This window comes from Rutilus rutilus (genome assembly GCF_951802725.1).
Source record: "Rutilus rutilus genome assembly, chromosome: 22".
NCBI classification, from domain to species: Eukaryota; Metazoa; Chordata; class Actinopteri; order Cypriniformes; family Leuciscidae; genus Rutilus; species Rutilus rutilus.
The window spans coordinates 2,487,845-2,515,710 of NC_140227.1; the positions used below are offsets into that span (position 1 = coordinate 2,487,845).

The window sequence follows — 27,866 nt, forward strand, 5'->3', positions numbered from 1 at the left end:
GAGATTATATAAGTGAGAACAGACTTCTGTTTCCCACCTCATTCTGACTCATAAATTCATCACACTGGACCACATCCAGGACTGTACCACTGCACGCAACCTGGCAAACCATCACATTTAAACGAACCGAACATTTTATTGCTTTTAGTACTGCTAAAACGTGACCCCTCTTTCTCATTCCGCTTATTTTAGAGCATTTCAAAACAACCGAGTGGAGAGTTTTACAGTGACCAGCTGTCCATTAAATGATCACCGTTAACACAAGCGCACTGCATCAACCGTAAACACACGATAAAGACTGAGGAAACACTGCCATCTAGAGTCAGAGAATCCTCAAACAATCCTCCTTAATATGGTTCATAATCACTTAACTAATGTGTGAGGTCTTCAGTTTTGTTCCATAGCAATTTAGTAAACCAGGGCCCGTATTCATGAAGAATCTTAATGCAAAGAGTAGCTCCTAGTGACACAATTCTAAGAAAATTCTTAGAAATGTGGGCTTTTACTTTTAAAATTAAAGAAAAAAATCCTAGTAAAGAAAAAAGTAATTCAGAAAGCATCTTAACCATTAAAAGAGGTCTTAAGGTCAAAATTGTTAGGAGAACGGACGAGGACTTTTAAGAGGCTGAGGAGTTTTTTTAGCGGAGGAGAAAATGGCAGAAAGACAAGAGGGAGAAGAAATGTGTTGCAGACAACGGATGACAGTGAGTTAATAAGACGCTATAGATTAGAGACACAGAGCAGATAGCGCCAGAAATGAAAGTAATCACTACATTACGATATTTGGCAACTGCATGGGAAAATTCCATGTTTGCTACATTAAAATTTCAAACCACCACTTAAATAGACATGCCAGCAATCAGTGTAATTGGAAAGAGTGGAACAATTTTTATCATTCTAAGCCAATCTTATAGGAAATAAAAAGCATGGTAAATAAAAAAAAAGGATTTATATACACATATATAGGGTGTGTGTGTGTGTGTGTGTGTGTGAGAACGGTCAAATAGGAAAAATTATGCATGTAATTTCAAAGTGAAGGCTTACAATAGACCCTATACTTAAAATCACTTTTTTTTTTTTTTCTTGGGCAACCAACCAATCAGAGTCTTCAAAAGATTGTGTCATCACCCGTAGCAATGGGGTCAACCCCGCCTCCTCACTAAGATGAAAGTTTTCGTCTTTTCCTCACTCAGAGTTGCTATCAGATCGGTCCCGAATCGCTCTTAAGCTAAGACTCCTACGTAAATGTTTTTAAGCTAAATTAAGAGTTTTCTGAGAGGATTCTTAGAATCTTTATGAATACGGGCCCAGGTGTTTTGACTTTATTGGTTAGTTTCTCTATATGGACTTGAATGTATTGATCATTAAGCTTGATTTCCTTTTTTCTCTCTCACTTTCCAAGGCTTATAGAACTGTAAACCTCAAACTACACTCTTAAAAGGGTTTGAAAAGAGGGTTTTCATTATGTCATAAAAGAACCTTTCAGGGAACAGCTCTCAAGGGAACCATTTTCTTTTCTTAATGTGAAGAACATTTAAATAATCTTTGATCTCATCTTTCATCACTAAAATGACATATTTTATATGTTTTTTCCTTCTTCATGCCTTAAAATATCTTGAATGTAACTTGACACCCTTGCCTCATTTAGTATACGTGGCTCTATGAATATGCAAATGAGCCCCGCCTCCACTCACTCACTCAGCTCAGAGATCCACTGGTTGACGATCACACGTTGATCTGATTGGTTACAAGGTAGTTTGTGACGTCAGAAACACCAGCGATTTCAAAGCGTGTTTTTGAGACTGTCTTTGGTTCACTGCAGTTTTAAGGAGGAAATACTCAGCAATGGTGTCGACTTATGAATTTACACATGCTTTGTCTTAAAGCATATTAAACACACCACATAGACACACACAATATTAAACCCTTTCAAACGAGCAGTTCGTTCATAAATCGGAAGACAGAACACAATGAGCGCAGAGATGAGAAGAGGCGGAGCTACAGATGAAACATTGAGTTTATTGAGTAAAAACAATACATTTTACAACAACACCATAAACAAGGATGTTAAAGGGTTTTCAGACACTGCCGGCAAGTACTGAGTTTGAATCTGCATTGTGTTTGGCTTACGCTCTTCAACAGTTTTCAGTGTTTCTCATTCCACAAAACGTAAGCAAGGCTTTTAAACACAAAGTAAAAGCACTGAACGATGACTGTGTGAGTCTGACACCAGAAGACCACCAAACACAGAAAGAAAGAAGAGAAACACTTGCATTGGTCTTCTGCTGAGTCACTAAAGTCACGCTGGTTCAGAACAAATGAAGACCGCCTGAGGAACATCACTTCTTAATGAGGCTGTTAATTGCCTTCATCTCATCATTGCTCAGAGGAGCGAGATTATATCCTGTCAGCTCAGGCTTCCCTGTGGAAGAAACACACAATATCAGATGCTCACATATCTACTAATATTTCATGACAGTAACCTGACACATTTTTGACACTGTAGATATTTACTACACACTGACCTAAAGATGAGGGTTTTATGTGTGCCAAAGTAGGGGTGTGCGATATTGACAAAAAATATATATTGATAATTTCTGTGATTTTGTTGATAACGAGGATCAGACGATATAGCGCTGGTGTCTCGGCAGATTTAGGACGGCTGACTCATAAAGTTTTCGATATTCTTCATATTTTGTGTGGTTGTTAGTTCCCAGCAGTGACAGACATTTCTAATTAATTTTTACCTTTTATCTGCATTTTTACCTTTATAACAGGCCATTTTTTCTTAGCTAATTAAAAAAAGCCTATATACGTATCATTTATAATGTCACATTATTACATTTAATCAATAAATTCAATTAGAATAATATTATCTCACTCTATTGTGAGAAAACACATGAGCAGCATCTGAAGTGGCGTTTCGATGCGTTTACACAGACAGTTTAATGCAGATCAGAGGGACATAAATGTGTTTAACTATAGTTACAAATGCAGAAATAATGTTTTGATGTTTTAAAAATAAAACATTGTTTGTATATGAAATTATTTTAAAATTGAAAAGATACTTTAATATGAAACTAACACTGCTAGTAGGTGGCGGCAGGTGACCGTTAATGAGCAAATCATAGTCATTAATTCAATCGATTCGTTCAAATAGACTAATTCGTTCAGTTCTGAAACCGCTGTGTGTTGCTCAGAGATGCAAACAGTTCTGCCGTGGCTTTGTCTGCCAAATAGAGCAAAAACAGGCAATATTGTGTCCAAAATGTAAGTCACTTATTTGCTTATTAAACTATTGCATAGAGCTGCGCGATTCTGGATAAATTGAGAATTCTGAACTAAACAAAAAACTAGTATTTTACTGGAGGTTCTGTCAAATTGTTCTTTGCTGCAGTGTATTTAAAATGCTTAATTCATTTCAATTAACTATTTAAAAAAATATCGGTTACACTTTATTTTAAGGTGTCATTGTTACAGTGTAATTATATATTTAAGTACTGAGTAATATTAATTACCTACATGTACTTACTATAGGGTTAGGGTAGGATTAGGGTTTGGTTTAGGGTTAATTGCATGTAATTATGCATAATTTACTGTTATTACTAGTAAGTAGTACATGTAACATATGTAACAAGGACACTGTAAAATAAAGTGTTACCAACATTTTTGTCTCATATTCTTCCCTTGTTTCATTACTGGATGAATCAGTGTTTTTGAATGAATGATTTTTAACAGTCACTTGTCGCCACCTACTGGTGTAACGATGTAATTGATACAATCGATATTTGAAGCGCCAAGTTACTTTCTTTGATCGCTTCCATAGACATAGTGTTTATATCCTAACTATAAACTTTTATCCCAGTTCTTATATGATAACTTGAATTATTGTAACACAGATTTATTTACTTATTTAGACAAATTATTGTAACACTCTCTCTGGGTCAGCGGCAGATGTTCGCTGTGATCGCGATATTTTAACGATTAATCGTGCAGCTCTACTGTTGTATAAAATCAATATTGCATTTGCAGTTGTGCTTATATTTGGGGGAAGAACTGCACTCTTTGTGTGACTGCTTAACTATATCACATGATATCAATATATCCTAAAAGACAAATACATTTGCAGTAGCCTAACCTTACCACTCTCTAGGTGTGTTTTTGTTTGTTTTTTGAGAAGTTAGGGACACACTCAATAATGTCAGATTGCACATCATTAAAACAACAATCATGATATATCATCGTAGACTAAATATATATCTTATGCCAAAGTATCAATGAATCAGGATGGTAAGGCAACTCTACCTTGTAACTCATTGAGCCGATTTACTTTTGCTTTTAGTCGTTTGCGGAGGTCATTTATTTCCTTGTCAAGGTTTTCTTGGTCTGTTGAGCACAAATAACACCCAGAGGCAAAGTAAACATGGAGAATGTATTATTAAGACAGAAATATGGTTAAAGAGGGCATGCTCACCTTTAAGGATCATGGATCTGGCACTCTCTTGGGGGAATTTGATGAACATATTTCCAAAACACACCTTAACATTGTCTGGATTAGATTGGATTGCACATTATTGTCATGTTCAAAGGCAAATAGCAATAAGCTGTTTAAATAATATTATGGTGCAGATAATATCAGGCAGAGCCTCCTGAGATCTGTAGAGGACATTTGTTTGGTTTCTGAGATAATAAACTTTTCAACTTAGATCATCATATATGCATCAGCGTTGAGTTTTTATAGGGTACCATCTTATAGGGCTGTTATACCATATTAAATAGGTCAGATGTGTTTGGGGATTAGGGTCATGATAACTTTCTCTTCTTGGTTTAAAATTAAGACTATTCCTATTAAATAAATATAAGATATTCTTATGAAACTTCAGCAATTTAACAAATTAATATATACAACACTGTATATAAATCATCATGTAATATATTTCATAACATAGATTTAATGCTTATCAAATACAGACACTAATAATTATGTACAAGATACAGAAATACATGTAACCCTATTTTATAAACACAGATGAAACTGCTAAGCCAAAAAAACCTGAACATATAAATGCAAATGCAACATATAAAGTAAGATGGACTGTCGGACAACAATGAGATCTCATTTTCTGACAGACTAATACCGCATGTAATAATAATATGAACAATATTTGGGACTTGCCGTTTGAGGAATGATTTCGTAAAGCGTTGAATGCTTCTCGATTTCTGTTTCTCCGCAAATCCAGATCCACAATCTGTCAATATTTAAGCGACGACTCATTCATTAATTTACCCGATGTCAGCCACACTTCTTCTTCTTCTTATCCATTCGACTACTACAACAAATATATGAATTCATACGTACCTGTTGTTTGTCAGCAAGTATGTCTTCTGCTGCAACCTCTACTTCAGTCAAATTCTCCAATATTTGCTGTGCGCTCTCGTCCATGCTTGGATAATTCTGTATATTGTGCGCTGGACAAATAGGCTCGGCTGATGACGGAAACAAGCTCTGCTCAGTTTCAGTTCCGCCCTGCTAGCCGCTGAATTCGGAACCGCATACTATTCTTACAACTTTTGTCATAGAAAAGAAAGATATGGGAAAAATAGATAGGAAGAGTAGTATGTTAGTATAAGGTTACGAATTCAGCAAATTTATGCAAGCTTTCGATTATCATTTCTGTAAACCTTCGTCTTCGCTACAAAAAAAGCTTTTATTTTTATTTATTTTATTAATATTTTGCAAGTAACAACGATTAACATTCATTCCATTAGCATAAATCCTACTGACCTTTGAAAATAACAATGAGTAGAGCAATTGACTTGGTAGAGGGACACACAAAAATAGCTATTTAACTTTTCCACTTTCACTGACCATGGAAAACATTACAGTTAATTTAAGCGTCATTCCCCAAAAACAAAATAAGTTTTCAATTCAGCTCAATACATTTCCCCCCATAAAAGTAGTAAGTAGGCCTATTTATTAACATTTAGCCTATATTATTACTTACTATTAACCTACTATTCATAATGGATAACTCGACTTTTGTTCTTTGTTTTATTAAAAATAAATAATAAAACTTTGTGTCGAAAAATAACTAAATCTCTGACCAGACTATAATCACAATTTATTTTCTTTTTTTTAACAATCAAAATATTTTACATTCATGAAAGACACATCCATCATATCATACATATATAAATATATAAATGAATAACCTTTTCATTATGATGGCCTCTGTTCTCACAACAATTATTTGAACAGAACACTGTTTCTGAAACAAAAACTATAAATAAATTGTAAAACAACATTTAAACAGATCATGAATCACAAAATATTTTGAAGGGGGAAAAACTAAATGGAAAAGGTAGCATGAGTCTTGTCTGAACGCATTTCAGTGGTTTTAACTGTTCTTATGAATTTTAGTTAAGAGGAAGACATTCATAAAAATATCCTAATTTTAAACAATTTTGAGGTATTCAGAATTCAAAACCACTGAAAAAGCATTGACCATCAATGCCATATCACCCTTGTGACAACTTCTTCCCTAATTCAAAATATGATTTATACTTACAGTAGATGATATTAACTTTAAATTTATATTGTAGCAGTAGTGATGGTAAGAAATTAATCTGTTCCCAAAACATCTGGAATTACTTTGGATACGGCAATTACAAACTCCTCCCGTGTCAAGAGGAGCTTTACAAACGTTTTATTTATGGCCATCACATTCAACTTTTGAATCAGGCACAGAATAATAAGTTATATGATGTAAAATGTCTGATTTTTGCTCACTGGGACAGTCAAGTTGAGGGTAATGGTGTATTTCAATGTTAACAGTGAATCTTACCATTACACACATTACTGTAACAGAATAATCTGTATAATCTGCAGACATAGAAGTATTGCTGGAAAAAAAATAATATATTTTTTGTTTATTTACCTGCTGATATAAGTTGCTACAGAGAAATTAATGTAGGCGTATATATATATTGCTATTACACAGCAACAATAAAAGAACAATTACTAAAAATAAGATTTTAAACAAAAATAAACATGGGGTACAGCATGCGTGTTACAAAAACACATATTAAACTTCATTTTGAAAATAATGCTGTCATAAACAGACAAAAGGATTGTGCTGAACTTAAGAGGCTTAAAGGCCCGTTCACAGCGAGAACGATAAGATACAGACGTACTTATAAAAAAATCATTCTAAATATAAAAGAATAGCACAGTCCACACCAATATCCTAAATCCTTGTCCTTGAGGGGACATGGTTTGGTCCCGATCAGAAAAACAGCTTATAAATCGTACTAAGTGATGTTTTTTTTAAACTGTAAAAATGCAGAAAGTTTTCTGTGATGGGTGGGTTAGTGTGTGTGTGTGTTTGTGATGAAATATGTATGTATATGCATGTACAGTGGGTACGGAAAGTATTCAGACCCCCTTAAATTCTTTGTTATATTGCAGCCATTTGCTAAAATCTATTAAGTTCATTTTTCTTCCTCATTATTGTACACACAGCACCCCATATTGACAGAAAAACACAGAATTGTTGACATTTTTGCACATTTATTAAAAAAGAAAAACTGAAATATCACATGGTCCTAAGTATTCAGACCCTTTGCTCAGTATTTAGTAGAAGCACCCTTTTGATCTAATACAGCCATGAGTCTTTTTGGGAAAGATGCAACAAGTTTTTCACACCTGGATTTGGGTATCCTCTGTCAGATCCTCTCCAGTTCTGTCAGGTTGGATGGTAAACGTTGGTGGACAGCCATTTTCAGGTCTCTCCAGAGATGCTCAATTGGGTTTAAGTCAGGGCTCTGGCTGGGCCATTCAAGAACAGTCACGGAGTTGTTGTGAAGCCACTCCTTCGTTATTTTAGCTGTGTGCTTAGGGTCATTGTCTTGTTGGAAGGTGAACCTTCGGCCCAGTCTGAGGTCCAGAGCACTCTGGAGAAGGTTTTCGTCCAGGATATCCCTGTTCTTGGCCGCATTCATCTTTCCCTCGATTGCAACCAGTCGTCCTGTCCCTGCAGCTGAAAAACACCCCCACAGCATGATGCTGCCATCACCATGCTTCACTGTTGAGACTGTATTGGACAGGTGATGAGCAGTGCCTGGTTTTCTCCACACATACCGCTTAGAATTAAGGCCAAAAAGTTCTATCTTGGTCTCATCAGACCAGAGAATCTTATTTATCGCCATCTTGGAGTCCTTCAGGTGTGCTTTCATGTGTCTTGCACTGAGGAGAGGCTTCCGTCGGGCCACTCTGCCATAAAGCCCCGACTGGTGGATGACTGCAGTGATGGTTGACTTACTACAACTTTCTCCCATCTCCCGACTGCATCTCTGGATCTCAGCCACAGTGATCTTTGGGTTCTTCTTTACCTCTCTCACCAAGGCTCTTCTCCCCCGATAGCTCAGTTTGGCCGGACGGCCAGCTCTAGGAAGGGTTCTGGTCGTCCCAAACCTCTTCCATTTAAGGATTATGGAGGCCACTGTGCTCTTAGGAACCTTAAGTGCAGCAGAATTTTTTTTGTAACCTTGGCCAGATCTGTGCCTTGCCACAATTCTGTCTCTGAGCTCTTCAGGCAGTTCCTTTGACCTCATGATTCTCATTTGCTCTGACATGCACTGTGAGCTGTAAGGTCTTATATAGACAGGTGTGTGGCTTTCCTAATCAAGTCCAATCAGTATAATTATGACCGCCGCTAGCGTAGCTAGCGAAAGCGGTCATATAGGGATTGTCAAAGTTTTTTTTTTTTTTTTTTTTTTCGTCAATCTACTGAATTTTCCATCAACGATACCAGGGACACCGAAACACCGGGGAACATGAAATTTGGTGAGCATGTAGCCCCACTAGACTTTTACGGAAAAATTTCGTTTGGTCCCCGGGGGCCACTCCCCCCCCGCGCTGGGCCCCCCCAACCCAAAAAATGCAGTTTTTCCTAAATAACTACCTGAACCGTGGCACCGAGGATGAAGAAATTTGCAAAGTATGTTGGTCTTAAGGGCCCACATCAACCTAGCCCATAATCGATTGTCAAAGTTTTTTAGTTTTTTTTTCCCATCAATCTACTGAATTTTCCGTCAACGATACCAGGGACACCGAAACACCGGGGAACATGAAATTTGGTGGGCATGTAGCCCCACTAGACTTTTACGGAAAAATTTCGTTTGGTCCCCGGGGGCCACTCCCCCCCCGCGCTGGCCCCCCCCAAACCCAAAAAATGCAGTTTTTCCTAAATAACTACTTGAACCGTGGAACCGAGGATGAAGACATTTTTATGGTATGTTGGTCTTAAGGGCCCACATCAACCTAGCCCATAATCACTCATTTGTGATTTGCGCCCCTCCCATAAAAAATGAAAATGCAATATTATTCTGCTTTAATCGCCCCTATCTTCAGTGGAGATGTTCAGAACTGCACCATATTTCATGTGTATGATTAACTTGACATCCTCTGGGGGTATGCTAAGTTTCGTAGAATTTCATCCATGGGGGGGGTATAAAATAAATTAATTTATGTGCACATTTAGTGACTGTACACTCATCGGCCTGTAGATGGTGCTGTTGAGCGAAGGGTTGCTGGTTTAGGATGATACTGTCACACACACACATGCAGGAATACAAACAAACGCAAGCATGCACACACACTGACATCCACACGCACAGACACACACCCATACACACACATACAAATCCACATGCACAGACACACACACACAAACACACATGCGCACACACAAACACACACACATACACACACACACAGACAGACATGCACATACTACTACTTTTTTTAGGTATATACATAAACACGCAATACAGCCAAATTGCTCCACGTCATTTATTTTTGTGGAAAGCCAGTGCAGGCCTGAGCGGCGGTCATATTTTGTACCGCCATGCGGTACATCTAGTTAAAATACAGCTGGACTCAAATGAAGGTGTAGAACCATCTCAAGGATGATCAGAAGAAATGGACAGCACCTGAGTTAAATATATGAGTGTCACAGCAAAGGGTCTGAATACTTAGGACCATGTGATATCTCAGTTTTTCTTTTTTAATAAATGTGCAAAAATGTCAACAATTCTGTGTTTTTCTGTCAATGTGGGGTGCTGTGTGTACAATAATGAGGAAAAAAAATTAACTTAAATGATTTTAGCAAATGGCTGCAATATAACAAAGAGTGAAAAATTTAAGGGGGTCTGAATATTTTCCGTACCCACTGTATATGTATAGTGTAAGACCACCCAGAGTATATGCGATTTTTTTGTACGTCAGTTGTTCCTACATTTTCTGTAAATTTTGAATACAATTTAGAACAAAAGTTATTTAATGAATCATGATTTGTTCATGAAAACGTTCGAACACAAATCCGTGCGTATGCACGATAATAGAATGAGACCTAGGGCCCTATCTTGCACCCAGCGCAATTGACTTTGTACAACGACACATGTATCATTCATATTTTGCACCCGATGCACAGCGGACTTTTCCCTCCACAGACGCACGTCGGTAAATTAGGGAATGAACTTGCGCTCCCGGGGACGGTTCAGCGAAAAGAGGAGGCGTGTTCCGGCGTAAACGTTCCCTGGTGCTATTTTGCAGTTTCAGAAAACAATTCCGCCACTGACCAGGAGAAACCTCGTCTAAAGTCAGTGGCGCGTTATTCAGATGCTATTTTAAGCATGCTTGGCCATAATGTAGCGTGTGCACAACACACACACCCTTTGCTTCTCTCATCTACACAGACGCAGAAGTTCACATTTTTAGAAACCCATACATTATTACAAGGAAAAATATTAACACACGAGGGAAATCATTGTGGTGTCCATGAAGATGTGAAAAAATAGGCATAAATCTAGCTTACACATTTACCCAAATTTTTATACGCCTGTTTAACCGAAGCTAATTTGGGTGTGTTTCTCCATCCCCATACAATGTCACTTCTCTGTGTTTTACGGCCCTGACGAGAACGTTGGTCTCCTCGGCTGTGAACCGCTCCTGGCGTGCGTCTGGCAAATCCGCCGTTATAATAGCAATCCGCCATGGAACAAGCGCGCCTGCTCTTAAAGGGAATGTGAGATGTCGCTCTGATTGGTTTATTTCACGTTACGCCCAAACCACACCTATGAGTAATGAAGCTACTTCAGACCAACACATTTTAGATGTGCGTCGGGCGCAAGAGTCATTTATCCCGCCGGTATAATAGCAACAGCGCCCGAGATCCGCCCACAAAGTTACTTGCGTTTCGCGCTTGATACTTGCGTTTCAGATCGTTAAAATAGGGCCCATAGTGTCATTGCATTAGATAAAATAAAAAAAATCACACCAAATATCATTTACAATCTTTAAAACAAAACATCTAACTATAAGGTTTTAAATGATAAATCAATACAGTTGGAAATGAAGAAAACTTCCTGTTTGCAAAATGTCATGTCCATATACAGTATGTGATGAACTGACTTCATACAATCACTAAAATAACATAGTTATCAGTTGCCTACAGTAAATGTCATTGCACAGATTTCTCAGAAAATACATAATCTGGTTTGATATCTTCTTATCAAATGCATTGAAATTAAAAGTGTTTTCCCGGCCAGTTACATTGTGACAAATTCGACGTGTTTCTGCTTCCCGGTCAGTCGACGAGTTGCAGAGTCTCTGGATGTTTGTAAACCCTCTGAACTTGCAGCACAGGACAGTGTGGAGTCGCATTCGTAGCTCTTCCACTGTTCACCGCGTCCTCGTGCCGTAGAGCCGATCTCCCTGACGCCGACACAGGAGCGACTCCTTTCCCCCGGCCTTCTCTTCTTCACATCGCAGACAGCGGCTGCTGTGGCCCGGTCAGGATTGCACGTGAATCCCGCCGGATTGCGAATGTTCCCGACGGCCTGCATGCGCCTCCAGTGGCTGCTCTCGCTCAGAGGATCGCTGAGTCTGTGCTCCCGGGATCTGTGTCTCGACTCCGTCGGATGAGCTCTGCTTTCACTGCTGCTGCGTTTCGGCAAACCTGAGGCCTGACGCTTCTTCTCCAGGAGTGTGTGGTGATGGAAGGCATGAGAGCGGCACGATCCGTTCAAGATGAGATACTGGTTCTGGCATTGTGGACAAGTGCAGCTTGACAGCTGACGGGTGGCTAAAGAGGAGAGCAACGCTAAAGGGAACGCGCGCTGACACTGGAGGATACATTTAGGAGAGCTGAGGCTGAGATGAGAAGACGAGTGGCGAACTTTAGGCATCGGGGTGTTGGATTTGCTACTGTCTTCTTGGACACTTTGGATCTGATGCCATTCAATCTGCAGTAGCCGGTCCAAGTATCTCTCGAGCTTCCCGACGGGCTTGGGCCGAGGAACGCTCTTGCCGTCGGTGTTCAAGTACACTGCTAACTGCTTCAGACTCCAAGAATTGAAAGGAGGCGGTAAGAAATCGGGAAAGGATCCTCTGAACTTGTCCTGTGCAGGTCTGGACGTCTGAAAGTCCGACGGATCGATGACTTCTGCTCGCAGGTCGAGGTCAGGCGGAGAGATTTCAGCGGGAAACACAGAATATCGTTCAGAATCGGAGAGGTCGCTGGCGCTGTCCTCTTCTCTGGGTTTACTTTGCAGCGTGCAGCCTTCATCTTCGTCTTCTCTCTGCTCTTTCACAGGCCTTACGCTTGAGCTTTTACCTCTGCCACCATTGCCAATCTCTGTTGCACCATTGCTGTTTTGTTTTTGTCGCCTCTCCTTTTGTCCATTTATGGAAGTCGTGTGAGATTTGATCTTGGAGTTGTGTTGCCTTGAGGAACCAAAAGTCAAGTCTTAGAAAATGATATAACATCTGGACAGACTTTGTTTTAAAGTGTTCATGCATTGACATGAATAATGTACATGTTCTTGTTGGGGGTTAAACAGATTGTTGTTGATCCGTGATCCGTACGCACACATGTGATTTGCGGAATAATTTCAAGTTTAACCACCATAGTCTTATGCAAGTTTATAGTTTACACGTGTTTACACGTCTTGCTAGATTACACATTCAGTAGATTTTAAACCATTCCAGTGCTAGAAGAGGCCTAGAAGACTCCTCTTTCGCGTCTTCATGCACTTGGATGGACAAATACACACAAAATACCAGTCTCTGCAAGTATTCTCGTAAACACAGTCGGTTACGTCTCAAGAGAGAGAGAACAAGAGAAGCATGTGCATCATTATAATGGATCCGTGCATTCGGTCTTAAAGTGACAGTAGCCTATAAACACCTGCTGTTGTCTATATGTCATTAATGTTAATCACACTACAAAACACAGATTTAACATTAATCTTTATTAAATGTATACAGTGAACATAGTGTTATTTTACATTTAATTATTCAATTTCTGTACCTAAAATCAATACTACCGCTGCTTGTGATTTGTGTATTTGTTCTTATTTTTTACTCACTTGCCTTTAATAATGTCTGAACTTTATTAGTTAGGCTAGTAGTTTTTAATGTGGTATTGGAGTACCTACTTAAAGTGTGCTTGAAGTAATAAATGGAAAGCAAAGTTACCCATCCTCAAAATGTAATTTTTTCTTGCTGATCAGAGACTCAAAAACCGTAATATGATCCGAACCGTGAGTTTTGTGGTCCGTTGAACCACTAGTTCTTGTCTTATTGTAATAATTCATTCTAGTAACATGTAGACTGTAAAATACAACATTTATTGATCAATGTGCCATATCTAACCTGTGTGTGGTGTTCGCCATGATCAACATTGTGTCAGGTCTTGTCCTTCTTAACCTTTGCTGAGAGTCCTGTAGATGCAAAGAGAAAAAAGCACTTATACTTCACATGATGTGTTTAATATCTACTGGTATGTTCTATTAAAGTGCCCCAAATACAGATCCAAATACAGTGTCTAAGCCCCGCCTTTCCGAGAGCATGCTCTGCTCTGATTGGTCAGATAGTCTGTTGTGATTGGTCGACCTCTACAGCTTGTGTTGGAAACCAAACGCCCGTCATTATATCTGAATTTCAGCTCTTCCTCAGCACTAGATACACAGTGATACGAACAGTACTGATGGTGTCAGTTTTACCGTATCAATCTCATCCTTTAGAAGTGTATCAATGACCCTGTTTTGGCCTGGTATTAAGAAGCGTTTTGGTGGATCGGATCTCAAGTAGATGAGGGAGACACGTTCCTGTTTCTTCTGTCTGCTTTCGACCTTCTGTCCTGATTTCATCGAGGGGAGGGTCTATGGGCGGGTAAATGTATGTTTTTTATCAGATCTTTCGATCTAATGGGCAAAATAAGCTTGTTCAATTCACATGTGAATAGGCGACCGGAGACAACGGAAAACGTACTTTCGTTTCTACTCTGACACGCTGAGTGTGTGTTAGAAATCAGGAATGGTGAGAGAACATTGTGCTTGGTACGTCTTTCGTCTTCAAACCAAACTTGGGTCTCCAGCCGACAATAGCCAATGCGCTTCCCATAAAGTTTACGCATTCGGTCAGTAGACGGAGAGAAGACGGTCTTTTGTGGCTGTTTGAACACATGAGCGTTTACACTTATGAAAGCAATCCGGTCGAATGCGTTTTCAACTACCTCTGGAAAGTGGCTGAAAGTGGACAAGCTCAAAACGTCACAGAAGATAAAAAATCATTTTTTTCACATTTTCATCATTTGGAATGCTGTAAATGGTTAAACATATTCTTGTTTTGAAATGAAATTGTTGTTTTAATACCCGAGTTAATTTTTATTTTATTTACAACTTTGAGCCAAATCTCAAAATTGTCCTATGGTGTGACGGTAGGCAAAATTATTTCATAAATATTAACTTTTATAAATAAAGAAAATAATGTTTCAAAATCTTAATGAACACTCCTGGCATAATTGTGCAAGTGTCTATTTCACTAAGTGGCCATCACTTTTCCTACACATACATTTCTAAAAGTGTAGGAATTTCATAAAGTTTGTCACAGAAAAAAAAGTCCTTTGGTGTTATGCAATAACCTGATATTAAGTTGGGCAATATCATGGACAACTACATTTAGTTGAAAGACCCCATTCAAGGTCATGTGACTGTAGACCCCTATGAAGCCCATGAGCAGTGCACATGGTAAGTATTTCTCTCAGAATTGTTCAAATATTTAACTATGTTTTCAGACCACTGAAGTTGTTAAGTTTTTTTGTCCTTTGGTGTGACATCCCTAAATTTCATTTTTTAATTCAAATTTGTATTTTTAACAGCAGGACTATGTAATATTATGCAACTGTATATTGCTAATGACAGTTCAGCTAGTATTAGCATGGTTATTAACTGCCACAAAAGCTCAAATGTCCTTTAGTGTGACAGGAAATGTCACAGGAAATGTCCTTTGGTGTGACACCATAGGACACAGATGTCACACAATAGGACATTAGGACAAGATCTCCTTAAAAAGCTATTAAAACAAATAGATAAAGTTTGTTAACATACTTTTCATTCTTTTTTTGACCAGTTTTGATGATTTTAAATTCAATAATGACTTACATTTGAATGTTTATTGCCATTTTTTGGAGACTACATTATTGATAGATCTATAAGTATCAAAGTTACTTATGGTGTGCTATGTTTTGCACAGTTTATATTGTTGAAAAATAAAAACAAATGTCCTCCTTTATAATTGTTACAATAAACACTATATATTCGGACTCTTTTTATGCAATGACTATCTTTGCCCTTTGGTGTGACGTTCTGTCCTATGGTATGACAAACATAAAACAACAGAAAAATATACTTATTTTAAAATAGCTTTTAAAAAAAGAGTCAATTTTGGCATTAGGGGAGTTACAATAATATTTCAAACAGTTTTGTGAGGTTGGCGAAAAAGTTTTATTGACATTCGTAGGGAAAAGTTTATCAAGTTCATCTATTCATGGTGAAAATGATTCTAATTAGTACTTTCATGTAAAATACATATAATTTTAAGAAAATAATGTTTTAATAATGTGAACAATTCTGTCTCAAGTATTTTTTTATGTTATTTAATATAATTTCTTAGTTCTTTTGAAATGTCACACCATAGGACACATTTACAGTACTGTTGAGTGAAAACGTGAAAAAAATATGTGAAGTCATTGACAAAATGAGTGACCACTACTATTTTCTGAAACTGCAGTTTTCATACTCTATAAATATATGTATTTTTTCTTAAAAAGTTATGTTTTCCAAAAAAAGTACTTTTTCTTGGCCATTTGTCAACTATCCACCTGCATTTAGTGTCGACCCTTGTAATGCGATCAACCAAAATGTTTCTTAATACCAGCTGTAAACAGGGCCAAAGTGGATTTGCTCTGTCAGCAGAAAACAGCGTCTTCTCCACATGAACAACACGAACCAAACTCTTCCAGTCTCAGATAAACTACAGTGTTTGAGGGTCAAAGTAGACGTTGTTCACGGCAGCCAATGAAGAACATAGACTGGCGTTATGCAAATCTGTTACAAACCTACGCAGATTCAGCAGGAAGTGAGACTGGAATTACTGACGACTCGTTTCAGTTCAGAATCGGTTTTCTTTTTAGCCACTTTTCCACTGTCGGGCCAGTGCGGGCCAGTGCTAACATCGTGCCGGGGCCAAAATCAAGCTGCGATTCCACTGTCAGCAACAGTTATTATACGAGTTAACTGGAGTATATATGTAATTGATGACATAAGTGGGTGCATTGCAGAAGTCCAGTATCAACAAGAAGACAGATTAAACATGAAACCAAATAAATGCATGATTATAATAATATATGATTAGTCAAGTGACTAATAGCCTAACTCAGTTTATCTGCACTTTGCAGACCTTTTACATTCACAAACAGCTCTATTACACACTACATGAAAAGTGTGTGGTGAATTGAATTGCATCAAATTGCATTAAATTGAATTATTATTATATAATTATTATATAAGTTTACACACAAATACTTACAGGTTCAGATGACAGGCTGATGCCACTATTCGGTGGTGGATGCAAAGGCACCTTTGTGGTTTTCTTGCTTTCAATGAAAAAGTGAGGTTGGTCAAGATCAGAAATAAATGGATGATTGCTGAAGTACAGCCCATACATTCAAAATCACCAAGAATGAGGTTAAAAATGTAAAGATGTTTTGCCACTTATCCAAGCTATTTCATCATAAATGGATGACCTGGCAGGTAAATAAAACACTGACCTGAATTTAATTTACACTCTTATTTATTCTTCTTACCTTGATGCATGTCCCAAAGCTTTAGTTTTTGTTCTGTCTGAATAACGAAGCTTATTCTGACTGTTGTGGACAGTGTTCTCCTGAAAGACTGTTCCCATCACTCTCCTAAACGGATGAATTCTCCTGTATTAAAGCCACGGAGTCTTTTGATTTGAAGGCTCGTCCATTTTTTTCTCGTTCATGTGAGGTTTACTCCCACTGTCCCTTTAATCCTCTGTGCATCTGTCCCGTTCTGTAGTAAATAATTCAGCACAACACCGGATCAGCCTGAGCTTGTGTGTAATGAGATTCATCGGTCAAATTAGGCGTTCTCGATTCTGTCTCGTGCACTGATCTAATCGATTTGCGGTTAATAGTCTGAATCCTGTGAATGAGGATTTACGCAGGCGTGTTTTCCAGATGTGAGGATGCTGAGGGCGCATTGTTGTGTGGGAAATGTAGTTATACAGTGTCACAGGCTCAGGGTCGCTGTAGTCTACATGATACTGTAAATATGTGGACTGCAAACGAGCGACGCGACAAAAATACAACCCGAAGCGCGATATTGACGATATAGTTCTAGTTCTCGTGAATGGAGATCGACGCTATGTATTGTTTATATAGGCTACATGCAGGACGTGAGAATCTCATAGTGGTCTAATAATAATCGTTGGTGTGGTAGTTTCGACTACTCCTCCAATGGGATCAGTTAAATGTCATAGGCGCTTGATCTCTGCGTATATTATTACAGACACTCTGGGTGCAGAGGTCGTTTCCACCTTAAAATTATAACATGTTGTGTGTTTATTAATCTTTCCGAGGTCGTTCTTCGTAAAGTTGCCGTAATTGAGGTAAGAATCTGTTGCCAGATCTAGAGATTTACATTGAACATCTTGATTATAGCCTATAGGCTATATATATATATATATATATATATATATATATATATATATATATATATATATATATATAAAAGAGACCTGTCAACTTTGCTTACTAGCCTATACTACTTACTAACCCTTTACTAGTTGCCATATCAACACTATATAAAAAAAAAAAAAGCGTCAAAATGAAAAATATGCCTGGAAGATATCACTGACCATTTATTTAAGCATAGCATTCCTTACTGAAGTTAATTTTTCATCTCAGTATTTAAAATCAGACAAATCTGATATTATTTTAATCTTGTTATTTAACAGCTAAGATACAGTAGTTCTTTAATGCAGATATAACCAGCAGAAGACACTAGCCGGGTTTAAATCCCAGTTGTGCTGGTGGGGCATGTTGTCACACTGTGTTACAATGTGCCCCAATTAGAACTATGATATTCTATTCTATACTTTTATGAATTTTATTGAGGAAAAAGGTGAATAAAGACTGAGGGCCCTATTTTAACGATCTAAGCGCATGGTCTAAAGCGCAGGGCGCAAGTTCACTTAGGGCGTGTCCGAATCCACTTTTGCTATTTTAACAATGGGAAAAATGGTCGGCGCTTCCGGCGCATAGCCCTATTCTCTTAATGAGTAGCCTAATGGGTGTGTTTTGGGATTTACGTGCGTTAAACCAATCAGAGTCTAATCTCCCATTCCCTTTAAATGCCAGTTGTGCTCGAGCCATGGCGGATTCACTATTTACATGACGGAATTTGATAGTGGAAAGACCGAAGCCGTCTCCAGAGCGCAAACGGATCTGCTCGTGCGCGAGGTAAAAGTGCGCAAGCAGAACATCTACAGGACAAGCCGGATTCCACCATATCTTTATGCACACAATAATAATGTTTTACATTGTAATCCTTTTATTTTAAATATCTGGCATGTTTGTGTGCTGCTGTGCGTCCCTGTGTGTTTAATAAGCAGTGTATGTGCGTTGTGGACCTGCATAGGCGCACATTACTAACGCGCTCTTTAAATAACAAAAGAAAAAATATATATTGTGCCATTGACTTCAGACCAGGTTTCAGTTGGTCAATGGCGCAGTCTATTTCTGTTTTTTGCTATTTAAACAACATGGCGCAGGACGTGAAAATGAGAACTGCGTCAGACTGAAACTGGCAAAAAACACTTGCGTCGCGCTTGGCGCAGCATTGCACCGGGTGTAAGATAGGGCCCTGAGAGTCAATGTTCAGAAATTATTCATTATTATTAGCCTATGTTTTGAACTATGCTGTAGCCTATAGCTGTGTTTTGTGGTGTGTTTGTTGCCAAACTAAAAAAAACTTCTTTTTTTTAAATTGCAATTGGATTTTATTGACAAAATATTTTAGTTTGTCTTGTATATTTTTTGATTAGATCAGATAACATTTGAATCTGTCATATGGTGGTCATGTTACAAACCTATGGGGCATGTTGTCACATTTCGCTTCCATTCTTTCGGGGTAAATCAAGAAAAAAGTATACACTGTATTAATAAAACAAAACCACATAATTGTACTAGACTGTGAAATTAATGTTGGAAAAAATAAATACTCTGAACCCCAAGTGAATTTACACAAACTGAGAAAGTCAAAAAGTGTTAGGTTGTGCCCCGCTCTCCCCTAATCGTTACGTTACACGTTTATGTTTTTAGGCTTTAGTATTAGGTGAACATAGCATAATGAAGAAATTATTAGGCTAGTGTCTCCAAAAAGGATTTAGACACTTTATGGTAAAGTTGGCAAAAAATTGTCTTGTCTTTACATTAACATGACAAAGTTTGGTAACATTTTATTTTACAGTACCATTGTTACATATGTTACATGTAGTTACTATAGTAACTATAAATTATGCATAATTACATGAAACTAACCCTAAACCAAACCGAAGCCTAATTCTAACCCAATAGTAACGACATGTAGTTACTTAAAGCTGCAGTCCGTAACTTTTTTGGGTTAAAAATTATCCATAATAATTTTTTGAGCAAGTCCATAACCAGCCAGTGTTCAAAACTCTCTGCTTGCCTTTAGCTCGGTTCAAAACGGTAAGCTTGAAATAATGTTTTTAACTCCAGTGGTACTGGTGGATTTCCGCGGGAAATTGGAGCATGTCTTTGTGTCATTACGTCACATCTGTCCACATTAATAAGAGTCTCGGCTAGTCGGCTATGAGTGTGAGGATGTCGGAGGTGGAGATTTATAGCCTTTTCTCAAAGCACTTGATATAATTAAACTTATCAATTTGATGGCGGATCCAGAAAGGTTCAAACGACAATCACCAGTGACAACTGGAGATTCACCCGTTGTAAAATGCGAAAGACTACAGAAAAAAAGAGACTGCAACCGGCCCGTGCGAAAACAAGGATGATATCAGAAGGGCTCTTGAAAGGTGGCGTGAACTCTGTGTTTTGAAGGGGTTCAAAACGGACGAAGAGACTGCTTTTTTTCTGCTGGACGGGAAAGACATAAACGAGCATTAGATTTAATCAGCGTGATTTACTGCAATGCTTTTTTCCAGTTGGTCAGAACAAAAGTGGATGTTACTTGTTCAGGCGACATTTTCCGGTGTTGTAAATGATTATGTTGGTCATACTTCCAGAAAGTAGAATCTGTGATTTGCGAATGCCAGTATCCACACCGGCGGCGACTGACAGCCACACACTCTCCTCAAACATTGGATTCGTCCGCGCTGTGCCGTGCCGAGGCACAACCCACGGAAAGTTGATAATTCCGCGAATAACTGCAATTGCAGATTTCGAACACAGATGGCGACAAGGAGGAAAAACTACGGACTGCAGCTTTAAGTTAATATTACTCAGTACTTAAATGTATAATTACACTGTTAAGACATCTTCAAATAAAGTGTAACTGAAAATTGAAATTATAAAACAATTCTGTATTTGTACACTTTATAGTTGTCAAAAAAGAGTGGTCAATAGTTTGCAGAAATGCCTAAAAAATATTTATGTTTAAGTACAGCAACACTCATATATTTTCACCTGTGACTTATATGTGAAACTACATAACTTGTGTATTGCATATCTTCTTACGTATTCTCCTTTTGCTCATAGTAAGCACAGTGAGAATGGAGTCTCATCCGCATGGATCTGGACCTGCCTTGCCGTTCACAAGCGTTTTTAATGAAACATTAAGACCTGTCAAGACCTTTCACCTTCCGAACATCTCCAACTCACTTCCACACAGGACCCCGGTGGCAATACGACCCCCGAGCCCAAACCCAGGTCCTGCTCAGTGTCCCGTGGGCCGTCGCAGGCCGTCCTGCGAGCCGGAGCCGAAGCCCATCATGAGGAGACGTGCGAAATCCCTCTCGTCCTCCGCAGACGAGCACTCGTGCAGGAACATGCAGGTCCGCTTCGTGGACTCCCTAGGGCTCGAGCTGGAAGATGTGAAGTTCTTCACGGCCAGCGAGGATCCGCGAGTGCCGGTCCACGTCATCACAAGACTTATGGCCAGTTCTGAGCTCGCATCCAGGAAAAAGCTGGAGCTGGAGCTTCCTTACTTCCAACCGGCCTTCCCTGATAATATAAGTGCCGAGCCTGGATTCCTCGAGCGCTTGATCCAGCAGAGAGTTTCCCTGGAGCAGATGTTTTACTCCGAGCTGGGGATTATAGGAACTGTGCAGGTGTTGAATCTGGCGTATGAGAAAGAGGTGACGGTGATCTACTCGTTCACAGACTGGAAGAGCCGAGCAGAGAGCAAAGCGAGCTGGATCTCCACTGTCCACAGAGACGGGTCTGATCCGGAGTCTGATGTGTTTCGTTTTCACCTGCCTGTCCCTCCGTTCATCATGACTCCCGGAGCCGTGCTGCAGTTCGCCATCCGCTTCCGGGTCACAGGATCCGAGTACTGGGACAATAATGCTGGATGTGATTATAAACTGACCTGCCAGACGTATAAATTAACGGTTCCTAGAGAGTGTGAAAATAGTTTGGTGCATTTCGTTTGACTCTCACCTCGTTGCATTGAGACATAAACTTACACATCATCTGAAGGATCGCTTATAGAGCCACGCTTATAACAAGTTATCGTTAAAGGAATAGTTCACTTCAGAATTTAAATGTCCTGATAATTCACTCGACCCCACGTCATCCAAGATGTTCATGTCTTTCTTTCTTCAGTCGAAAAGAAATGAAGGTTTTTGAGGAAAACGCTCCAGGATTTTTCTCCATATAGTGACTTCAATGGGGTCCAACGGGTTGAAGGTCCAGATGTGAGTTTCAGTGCAGCTTCAAAGTCTCGACACGATTCCCAGCCGAGGAATAAGAGTCTCATCTAGACAAACCAGCGGACATTTATAAAAAAAAAAAAAAAAAAACATTTATATACTTTTGAACCACAAATGCTCATCTTGCACTAGTTCTGCGATACGTAATCATGCTGAAAGGTCACGCGTGACGTGCGGAAATACCGACCTAGTGTTTACAATGCGAATGTGCAAAGACTAAGTCAAACGCCATTTACAAAAATAATAATAAATAAAAGCTAAAACAACGATGTCGGACGGTTTTGAAGTTGGAGTTTTTCACACTACTCTACATTTTCAGGTTACCGTCAGCCTGATTACGTAATGCATCGCAGAGCTCGTGCAAGACGAGCATTTGTGGTTAAGAAAGTATATACATGTTTATTTCTTCTTTTTTTTTTATAAAATGACTGATTGTTTGGCTAGATAAGACTCTTATTCCTCGGCTGGGATCGCGTCGAGACTTTGAAGCTGCACTGAAACTCACATTTGGACCTTCAGCCACATCGAAGTCACTATATGCTGGAATGTTTTCCTCAAAAACCTTCATTTCTTTTCAAATGAAGTAAGAAAGACATGAACATCTTGGATGACGTGGGGGAGAGTAGATTTTAATTCTAATCCATTAAAATGGCTCTAATTTCAGGACTGACTACCACCCAAGAACAATTAGCTGATCGCTTCAGTGTGATTATTGCAGGAGACTTTTGTCTTTAATTGTCTCTTCAAAAATAGAACAAACTTCACGCACATTCTTTCAGTTCCTTTAGAACTCAGAGCTCGTCCGCGAGCGCTATTTTAATCATTAACATCTCTTTGAGTCGGTCTTGTTGTGTGCGATTGATTGTCTTGCTTGAGTTCTACACTAAACATATATTTGGATTATTTAGATCACTTTACAGTAAGGTTACATTTGTTAACATTAGTTAACACGAACTAACAATGAGCCATACAGCAACGTTAATTTCAACATTTACTAAAATATTCTTTAAAATCAAAACTTGTATCGGTGAACTAACACAAACACTGAACAATTGTGGTTTAACAAGTAAAAAAAAAAAAATATTGCTTATATTGCATTAATGTTAACTCAACTCATCTCATCTCAGATTTTATTTATAAAGCACTTTCAAAACCAAACCAAAAAAAAAAAAAAAAAAAGGAACCAAAGTGCAATACATAAATAGCATATTTCTCTAAAAACATAGAAAACCAATAAGGCACAACACCAATAAATCATCCAGCGTATAGCAAATCACTTACATTTAGCCTACAGTATCAGACCTATCAAACTCCCAAAGCCTGATAAAAGTGTTACCAATTATCCAATGAGGTTTTGTACATTTTTTCTGTTGTGTCTAACATCTTTTCCAGGTGTGATATGTGCAATAGACATTAAAGTGATCATGTAATGCACAAGCTGACTTGGCAAGTTATTGTATAATGCACTTATCTTTATTCTATTCCGATGTTACTCGTTTCACCCCATGCAGCAAAACATGGTTATTTATGCTCTTAAAGTTTGTATATTTTGAAGGATACATTTGAGTGATCATTGTTTATGTGACTCATGCGTTGACCTTTGGCCGACAGAGATTTGTGTCTCAGTAAATGGAATCTGAGGAAGGCCATCAATGCGCTTCTGAATCTACAGCTGGAAGAGCACATGATCGAAACCAGAGGTCAGGTCTAAAAATATACATCGTCTTTAAACCAATAACAAAACTACTGTAAGTGCACCTTCACTTTTGACACATAACCGGACAGTTGCAGTGCATATCTGACATTCGTTATTTGATGTAAGTTGCGTTTTCTATTGCAATATAACTTAATTAAACAAAAGCTATATCTAGAGTTATTGTCCTTGAATAAATGTTTATGATTTTTTAAATATGTTATACTTAATTTTTATTTATTTCATTTCTTTAATTGTATAAGAATGAATAGTTGTGAAGGAGGTTGTTGATCCTCAAAGAAAGCATCTCTGGTTTTAAGCACTTCTGTGAGTGAACACTAGGTGGCGCTGTGAATCAGCAATTCTTCAACATGTGATTAAAAAAGGACGATAAAGGCAGACTGATGTCCACAACTCAGAACAGTCATTTTGTTTCTTGTTTAGTTTAGTTGGCTTTTTTTTTTTAAATAACTATTTGTATGACAGACTGTGACCTTATTTGTCAGCTTATGTGTGTGAAATAAACAAATGGACCTTTTTGTATTTTGCATCCGCAAGAAAGATCCGCGTTTCAATGCCCTGACAGAGAGATTTTAACCTGTTCTTCAGTGGCTCAGGCGTCCAGTTTTTCCAATGAAAGGAGGCTGACCCAGTTTAGGAGCTAATTTTTTATGCATGAGCTTTAAATGCCTTCATTAATATTAATCATTCCGTGCAAATAACTAGATTGTAAGCGCATATAAAAGAGGAGGTTATGCAGATCTCATTATATTCAGGAGGGATTTTAAATTGATGATAGCAGTGAAAAGGTTTATGGCTGAGAACGTAAACCCATATTCTACATTTACACTGTGTGTCTTTGTCTTTAGGCCTTTAGGCCACGGCAGGAAGTGACATCACTCATCAGTTCAAGCTGTGTTATATCACACACATCAGTCACTCCTCACATCATTCCTGCTGTCAATAACATAATGCACTGCTCTGCCAGCAGACCTGTGGACTGAGAACACATCAGATAATGTGTGATTGTCGAAACATTAAACACATCTGATGCTCTCACATAACCAGTGCTGATTAATATTTTGTTTACATCTACCTTGTAAATATATTTTTTTGCTATTTAAAAAAAAAAAGTTTTCACAGGTAAATCAATAACAATTTTAACAATATTTCAAGTGTAATTGATAAGATTTGTTGTATTTTGAACCCAATCTTTCTTTGTAAAAGACATTAAGTCACTCATACTGATTTCATTAGTTTGAATATACATTGAATCAAACACTATAATAACATCTTAGTTGATAATTCAGTATACTTTATTTTAGACCAAACATCCATGTTTCGGTCGTGACGGCACATTTTCGGTAGTGACCACATCACATTACAGGATTTTAACTCGCATAATAAAACACTACTAAAACATACTAAGATACTAATGATTTGCATAACTGTACAAATTTTTTGTTTATTTCCCCCAAATAAATGATTATGTGTTCCCTTTTTGTCACTACCAAAACAATGATGGCATGTTTCGGTCATGACTGTTTCGGTAGTGACAATTTTAGATACTTTTGAGCCTATTTCAAAGATGATAGCCAGCACATGATTAACTAGCACAGTTCTGAACAGTTGTACACACACAAAAACTAAATTTGATGGAATCACACCCCAAAAAAAGTTTGCTTAATTGCAGAAAAAGGTGTTTGGTAGTGACGTCCCTTTAAGTTACACACAGATTTTCAGACTTTTGAACACATTTCCCTCAAAATGACGGTACCTATACAATGAAAGAGAGGCTTTGAGAGAGAGAGGGATACAGGAATATTTCCTGATAAAAAATGTAGGGGTGTGTTTAAAATCAGTCTCAGCCAATGGACTAAAACACACACTGTTTCGGTAGTGACATGAAAATGCGGGACACATTTTTTCAAATAAAGTTTCATGATTTAAAAATAAAACAAAATAAGTGCTAAGCTTCATCTCTTCTCCGAGCTGGGTCTGGCCACAATACTTCGTCCACATCACAAGACAGTGGCGTAACGAGCCAACACCAAAAAAAAAAAAACCTGCTGGTGACGGCGCACCATAATAACACATTGTTACTGTTACTGTCACTGCTATATACACATAGGCCTAGGTCCAAATACATAAAAAAAGATGCTCACTTACATTATAGCTGCATTTAACCACGGAGCTGCTACTACCAACGGGCGCTTCAGGTGCTTTACTCGCTTCACTCTCTTGCTCCATCTCGATCTCCCCCTGTGTCATCTTTTTAAAGAAGCTTTTTTGCGCTTTTGAAAGCCACTTTTGTGTTTAAAATTTGACGACTCCATATCTGTCTCAGGTTCAACGTTTTTTACTGTTTTTCACGCAATGTGCATGTTCACCCGGGGATTCCCCAGTCCCAATTCGAAACAAATTACACCAAATTCATCATTGTTCGTTTCAAACATTTATTTAATGATCAGTCAAATATGTTGTTGTCATTATTTATTCAAATCAATTCGCAAAAAATTAGAATGCGATCAGACTAAAAGTAGTAAAATGTGATAGGGAGACCCGGCTGTCAATCAATATCTTCCAGTAACGCGGGCGGGCCCCTGATTGGTCCGGGCCCGTAAGCAACCGCTTACCCTGCTTACCGATAGTTACGCCTGTGTCACAAGATACGTTTTCTCTTGCCAAAAATCGAGGGAAGTATCTCCTAGCATGGCGTATCCAACCTTGGACAGAGGCAACCTCTATGTCCCCACATGCGTCCTCCATTGCCTGGAGAAGCGGCATGCGGGCATAGGGTTGGCGATCATACACTTTCCAGCGCCAGGCTGAGAAGAATTCCTCTATGGGATTTAGAAAAGGTGACTATGGGGGTAGGTACAAAACTACAAATTGTGGATAGGTGGCAAACCAGTTTTGGACCAGAACAGCCCGGTGAAAACTAACATTGTCCCATATAACCACAAATCTAGCAGGCGCCTGATCTGGATCAGGGACAAGCATTGTGTGAATTGCATCCAGAAAAGTGAGTATATAGCCGGTGTTGTATGGACCCAGTGTGGCATTGTGATGGAGGACCCCGTTTTGAGTGATGGCAGCACACATGGTTATATTACCCCCACGCTGTCCAGGGACATTGGTAATTGCCCTCTGTCCTATTACATTTTGTCCACGGCGCCTGGTTTTGGTGAGGTTGAAGCCAACCTCATCCACATAAATAAATTCGTGGCGAATTACATGGGCATCCATCTCCAATACTCTCTGTAACAGACAAAATGATATACAGATGAGTAAATATGGTATGTCTGAAGTACTGGAAGTAGTGTTGCATACATACCTCTACAAAGTCATGTCGCAGATTCTTGACTCTGTCAGAGTTTCTCTCAAATGGCACCTTGTAAAGTTGTTTCATCGTCACTTGGAGGATGCGTTGTATGGTCGACAGGCTTACAGCATTGATGTTGTTGAATATGGTGCCATTATTCAAGATATGCTCTCTTATCTCTCGAATCCTAATTGCATTGTTGGCCAAAACCATATTTATAATTGCAGTCTCTTGTACATCTGTAAAAACAAGCGTCCTCGTCCTCGATGATGTCTTTGCCTTCCCACTCTGTACAGAATTCAAACACAGTATGTGTTCAGCATAGGAACTGTAAACCATTTACAAAAAAATGTAGTACAGCATGAGAACCAACCTCATTCATTCAATGCAGTGCAGTAAATGGATGGCTTAGAGTTACAAATGTTTATGCAATACTATGCAGTCATACGTATTTTACAGTACATTACTATAATGCTAAAATAGTGATTAGATAGTTGCATACC

At 38.5% G+C, this 27,866-nt stretch overlaps 3 protein-coding genes across 3 annotated transcripts; 1 reads left to right on the top strand and 2 right to left on the bottom strand.

Moving 5' to 3' along the window:
* Positions 1-1,999: 1,999 nt before the first annotated feature.
* On the bottom strand, positions 2,000-5,531 carry pdrg1 (p53 and DNA-damage regulated 1). Its single transcript, XM_084395413.1, has 5 exons — positions 5,360-5,531; positions 5,177-5,249; positions 4,475-4,549; positions 4,306-4,386; positions 2,000-2,422 (listed from the first exon to the last, which is right to left on the bottom strand). The coding sequence occupies exons 1-5, from the start codon at positions 5,441-5,443 to the stop codon at positions 2,340-2,342; spliced, it is 396 nt and encodes a 131-aa protein (XP_084251539.1). The 5' UTR covers positions 5,444-5,531; the 3' UTR covers positions 2,000-2,339.
* A 4,310-nt stretch (positions 5,532-9,841) lies between these two features.
* fam217bb (family with sequence similarity 217 member Bb) lies at positions 9,842-17,598 on the bottom strand. Its single transcript, XM_084395412.1, has 4 exons — positions 17,211-17,598; positions 16,934-17,000; positions 13,718-13,785; positions 9,842-12,787 (listed from the first exon to the last, which is right to left on the bottom strand). Exons 1-4 carry the CDS (start codon positions 17,306-17,308, stop codon positions 11,611-11,613), a joined length of 1,410 nt encoding a protein of 469 aa, XP_084251538.1. The 5' UTR covers positions 17,309-17,598; the 3' UTR covers positions 9,842-11,610.
* A 107-nt stretch (positions 17,599-17,705) lies between these two features.
* On the top strand, positions 17,706-23,413 carry ppp1r3db (protein phosphatase 1, regulatory subunit 3Db). Its single transcript, XM_084395179.1, has 2 exons — positions 17,706-18,040; positions 21,171-23,413. Exon 2 carries the CDS (start codon positions 21,185-21,187, stop codon positions 22,064-22,066), a length of 882 nt encoding a protein of 293 aa, XP_084251305.1. The 5' UTR covers positions 17,706-18,040; positions 21,171-21,184; the 3' UTR covers positions 22,067-23,413.
* The last annotated feature ends 4,453 nt before the right edge of the window (positions 23,414-27,866 follow it).

What these genes read in the sequence shown, in the direction of transcription:
- pdrg1 (XM_084395413.1), bottom strand. Translation starts at nt 5,443, where the DNA reads ATGGACGAGAGCGCACAGCAAATATTGGAGAATTTGACTGAAGTAGAG. An exon ending in ACGAAATCATTCCTCAAACG is followed by an intron (nt 4,550 to 5,176) that starts GCAAGTCCCAAA and finishes AATCTAATCCAG; the next exon opens with ACAATGTTAAGGTGTGTTTT. An exon ending in TCGGCTCAATGAGTTACAAG is followed by an intron (nt 2,423 to 4,305) that starts GTAGAGTTGCCT and finishes TTTCTTCCACAG; the next exon opens with GGAAGCCTGAGCTGACAGGA.
- fam217bb (XM_084395412.1), bottom strand. Translation starts at nt 17,308, where the DNA reads ATGGGAACAGTCTTTCAGGAGAACACTGTCCACAACAGTCAGAATAAG. An exon ending in TCAGCCTGTCATCTGAACCT is followed by an intron (nt 13,786 to 16,933) that starts GTAAGTATTTGT and finishes TTGCATCTACAG; the next exon opens with GACTCTCAGCAAAGGTTAAG. An exon ending in ATGGCGAACACCACACACAG is followed by an intron (nt 12,788 to 13,717) that starts GTTAGATATGGC and finishes TGGTTCCTCAAG; the next exon opens with GCAACACAACTCCAAGATCA.
- ppp1r3db (XM_084395179.1), top strand. Translation starts at nt 21,185, where the DNA reads ATGGAGTCTCATCCGCATGGATCTGGACCTGCCTTGCCGTTCACAAGC.